Source organism: Trypanosoma theileri (assembly GCF_002087225.1).
Source record: "Trypanosoma theileri isolate Edinburgh chromosome Unknown TM35_Tth_105_V1, whole genome shotgun sequence".
Taxonomy (NCBI): domain Eukaryota; phylum Euglenozoa; class Kinetoplastea; order Trypanosomatida; family Trypanosomatidae; genus Trypanosoma; species Trypanosoma theileri.
Window position 1 is genome coordinate 16,743 of NW_021639947.1, and position 4,823 is coordinate 21,565.

Here is a 4,823-nt window from a genome sequence, read left to right on the forward strand (position 1 = left end):
AGAAGACCGATTGGAGGCCATCATGCTTGAGAAGAAGGCACTCCAATGGTGTATTCATGCTTATGGGCAAGATGTCTGAGGATTTTATTTGTTTGTGTTATCGACCTTTTTGTTTTATATGTTTTCTTCTGAAAGTAAATATTCATTCTTCTGCTTATTTTATCGTTGTTGCTATTTGTTATAACTCTCTTGTATTCAGAGGGGGATGCCGTTATTTTCTGTTATTTCTTTTTTATTGCTTCTTCTTTGTTGTGGAGAAATAAAGATACAACAACAATTATTGTAATGATAATGATGCGTACAGTGTTGTGTGTTATGCTTCTTGCATTGTATTGCACTTGCAGTTTCGTGTTGGCTACTACTGAGCCTCAAGGTGGAGTTAGCGAAGCTCAACCTGAAGGTGGTGGCCCTGTTGCTACTGAAGCAGCTACTCGTGGAGGTACTGGCCAGAGTGGGGGAAGTGATGGAAAAGGCGGCAGTGTTGGTGCGAAACCGGGAGCTGGTGTTGGAGGGAGTGGCCACGCTGGTACTTCTAAAGGTGACGAAGGTGCGGAAAATAAAGATAAACAAGGTCAAGGTGATGCCCAGGACCCTTTACAAAACCAGCTACCAGGAAAAAGTCCTCCGTCTGATCGTCTACCTGCCACTGTATCGCAACCTGTTTCACGAGATGAGGACATTCATGTTACTTCTTCATCAGACAATCAGAATGGACAAACTGTAGGTGGAGGTAAAGCAGCGTCGCAGGTCAACGAACAAGTGTCCACGAGAACGGAATCAGGAAATAATGGTGGATCCAATTCTGGAAGTGAACAGAATACTGTTGGTTCTCGCAATGCAGTGGAACCCAATGCAAATAGTGAAGAACAGAAGTCTGAAAATACACCAAGTTCCACCAACGAGAATGTTACGCAACGTAATAACGATGCAGGCAACAGTAATGCTGTACAGTCTCAAGGAAGCACAGACAAAGAATCTGAACCTGGGAATGTCACTACACCCAATACTAATGAAGAATCAACCTCAACAACAACAACAACAACAACACTTCCTCCTGAACTCACAAACAACAAGAAGGGTGATGCAGACAGCAGCAGCAGTATCATCAGTTCTGTGTGGGTGCGTGTACCACTACTGATTGTGGTTACACTGGCCTGTATTCTTGTGTACTGAACGGTGGGTCTCATCTGAGAGCAAATAATAATAATGGTTATCCTAACATAATTATATTTGCATACATCCCCCATGGTGAATGAATTAGCTAATAATCTGTTTACCAGCTTTCTCTTTTAATTCGAATTTCTTTTCTTCTGCTTTTGTGTGTGTGTTCATTTTCTATTAATTCCATTACTTGCTTTTACTGTTGTGTGTTTGCAGAAAACTGGGCGGTTCTGCTCACTGACGGTATACATCTCTTACTAGTACACCCAGATGTGTGTGTGTATAGTAATTTAATACATAACCTAGAGCCATGGGGTATTGTGTGTGTGTGTGTGTTCTTGGAGACTCTCTCTGTGTGTGCACCTGGGCTTGCACTGTGATGATGATGATGAACTTTTTTTGTAGTGAGGGAAAAGAACATCATAATAATAACAGATGAATTTATTTTTATAAATGCGTATACATACACATATAGACTTACACCCATAGTTGGTGTATATTTCTGTGTTTACTGGGTAAGTTGGGCTAATGGTTAATATCTGTTTCTTTGCTTCTTGTTTTGCTGGGGCATTGTGTGTTTTTGCCATGAAATGTTTTGGTATTCTGCTTTCTTCAGAAAAGAAAAATAATAATAACTGTTACACAGAAAGTAATGTTTTGCTATGTGCTGACCAACGAATGAAGATCTATGTATTTATGTGTTTCCTACACTTCTTGGTCGCACTTTTTTTCTTCCTTTCTTTCTCTTGCGGGCTTATTGAAATTTTCTTTTTAGCATTGGGTATTGTGTGTTTTGTTCCTTTCATTTGATACTATTTGAGTGATTGTTATGGCTTTATGTTTTGTTGTCTGTGCTTATATATTTTTTTCTTCTTGTATGGCATTGAATACCTTTTGTCGGTGTTTCTGTTCACTTCTTTTTATTTCTACAGGTCAGTGACACCAGAAAAGAAGAGCAAAGACTGTCATGATGCTCTTGCGCCACGTGCTGAGTTTGTTGGTTCTCTCCTTCTGTTGTGTATGTGGATGTGTGGGAGCAGATGCAGGAGGGAAAGCTCTTCAGGAACCTGAATCTACTGTCGATTGCAGTGGTGCTTCTGATGAGAGTACTTGTCGTTCTCGTGGAGAAAACAAACCTGCTGCTTCAAGTATTTCACCTGATCTTGGAACATCTAGTACTCATGATACTAATACTGCGTTGAAGCAGGAGCTGAGTAAGCAATTGGAACAAAAAGAACAGGAGACAAAGCGAGAAGGTGACAGAATACCAGGCCAACTTGAAGGAAATAAGGTTCAAGGCGAAACTATCGTACCTAATCCCTCTGGAAGAAGTACTACTGAAGATAATCATGAGCTAGGAACAAATCCAAAAGACGTTACTCAGAGTTCATTGCCTCAAGCTTCAGACGTCGTCCACCAACCCAAATCTCCTTCTTCATTGTCACCTCCCAATTCAGGTTCTACACAAGGAACAGGTGGTGGGACTTCGCATGTGCAGCCTGGCAGTAGTGATCTTGCTCGGGCTGCAGAGGATAAAGCGGCTGACGACAGTAAACGAGAGAACCCGTATACGACTGATAACGAACAAGAAGAAGGAAAGACGCAGGAAAAAGAGAATAACTCACATACTACTTCTCCTTCTGAAACCAATACAAATAATTCGGAACCACATGAAAGAAGTACGTCACAAGACCAGACACCCGCTACACAAGATTCTCAATCAGACACCAACACAAGGGAGTCCAACAACGCGGAACCCACGAACAATGACACTACCAATACACCCAATAATGATGAAGAATCAACCACCATCACAACACTTCCTCCTGAACTCACAAACAACAAGAAGGGTGATGCAGACAGCAGCAGCAGTATCAGCAGTTCTGTGTGGGTGCGTATACCACTACTGATTGTGGTTACACTGGCCTGTATTCTTGTGTGCTGATTATGGTGGTGGTGGTGGTGTGACTCAGGTCATCCTTTGTTTACTTTTTCTTTTTGCATGCATCTCTACAGTCTAACTAATCTTCCACCTGTTGGGATTTCTCTTCATTTTTTGTTTCTGAATGTTAATGTGTTTTGTGTGTGTTTTTGCTCTCTATGTTTATCCTATAATAATTATTATTGCTACTCCATTGTGTGTGTGTGTGTGTGTTCTTGGAGACTCTCACTCTGTGTGTGCACCTGGTCTTGCACTGTAATGATGATGATGAACTGCTTTTGCAGTGAGAAAAGAAATAATAATAACAGATGAATTTATATTTATAATTGCGTAAATATACACATATATAGACTTACACCCATAGGTGGTGTATATTTCTGTGTTTACTGGTTAAATTGGGCTAAAGGTTGATTTTTCTTTTTTGTTTGCTTTTGGTTTGCTAGTTCCTTTTGTGCTTTTGTGCTGCACTGTTATGATTGTCTACGTTGAATAGAGAAAAGAAAAGAACATTAAATGTAACACATAATTTTATTATTGCTTATAAGCACCAGCATACCCAGTCTTCTTTGTTGTTGTATGTTTATTGGGCATTCGTTGTGCTTTTAATTTTTTTCATTACTTCTTTTTTTTTCGGGTCTTTTTTTGCTGTGTTTCTTTATTGGATTCTTTATTGTTTATACTAGTTGTGTTGCTTAGTGTGACTGTTGTTTTTGTTGTCTTCTGTTTTACCACTATTTGTTTTTCTACCTATTGTATGGGATCTTTTTATTTTTTTTCTTTGTTACGTTTGTCCTTACCATAATGAAGTAGAACAACGAAGAATTACTCTTTCCATGATGATGCGACCTGGTGCGTGTTTGCTGGTTTTTCTCCTGAGTGTTGCCTCTGTCTGCGTGAAAGGTGACGTGAAACCCGCTGAGAAACTTTTACATGAAGCTGCTGCTTCGGAATGTCCAACTGAATCTCAAGGGCCTTGTCCAACTGAAGTAAAACCAGCAGTTCCTCAACCTCTTCCTGTTCAACAACCACAAGTACCTCGTGGTGGTGCTGATTGTACGACTGGCCCTCCATGTAGTACTAGTAGTAGCCGTGTTGCAACTACAGGTTCTCCTACTAATTGTGAAAACCCTGCTAAGAAGGAAGGTTGCCCTGAAAGTGTTCCGCAGACTGAAACCAATTGCGGTGAAGGTTCTGGTAAACCTTGCCCACCAGAGCAACAGGTTCTTACTCAAGCAAGAGAAGAACATCCTGTTGGACAAAGTCCTCGAGGTGATCGTGCTGTAAGTGGGTCTGAACCTCCAGATTCTTCCGGTACAAAAAGAGAAGATGGCACTGATCGTCCTTCCACAGATACTGATCCTTCTAACCCTTCTCCTAATGTTGCTGCTCCTGCACCTTCTGGTGAGAGTGTTGGTACGTCTGCAAGTGCAGCTCCACCTGAAAGCAGCGGCAACAGTGACGCAGGTGGCAATTCAACACAACCGGACGGTGACGCAACACAAACGCCTTCAGCCAATTCAACCAACGAGAGTGCAGCTGGTTCTGAAAATACAACAACGGGGAGTGAATCAACAAATAACCCAGAAGGTGCTGCAGAAAATACAGAAAACACGACCACCACCACCACAACAACAACAACAACACTTCCTCCTGAACTCACAAACAACAAGAAGGGTGATGCAGACAGCAGCAGCAGTATCATCAGTTCTGTGTGGGTGCG

At 41.4% G+C, this 4,823-nt stretch overlaps 3 protein-coding genes across 3 annotated transcripts; all 3 read left to right on the forward strand.

The window, feature by feature from the left end:
• Positions 1–285: 285 nt before the first annotated feature.
• TM35_001051060 (uncharacterized protein) lies at positions 286–1,173 on the forward strand (the record flags this gene model as incomplete). Its single annotated transcript, XM_029031653.1, has 1 exon — positions 286–1,173. The coding sequence occupies one exon, from the start codon at positions 286–288 to the stop codon at positions 1,171–1,173; it is 888 nt and encodes a 295-aa protein (XP_028877055.1).
• Positions 1,174–2,128: 955 nt separating this feature from the next.
• TM35_001051070 (uncharacterized protein) lies at positions 2,129–3,106 on the forward strand (the record flags this gene model as incomplete). The annotated part of the gene is made up of 1 exon (XM_029031654.1): positions 2,129–3,106. The coding sequence occupies one exon, from the start codon at positions 2,129–2,131 to the stop codon at positions 3,104–3,106; it is 978 nt and encodes a 325-aa protein (XP_028877056.1).
• An 830-nt stretch (positions 3,107–3,936) lies between these two features.
• TM35_001051080 (uncharacterized protein) lies at positions 3,937–4,821 on the forward strand (the record flags this gene model as incomplete). Its single annotated transcript, XM_029031655.1, has 1 exon — positions 3,937–4,821. A coding segment is annotated over one exon (885 nt), but the record flags the coding sequence as incomplete, so codon positions are not given.
• Between the last annotated feature and the right edge of the window lie 2 nt (positions 4,822–4,823).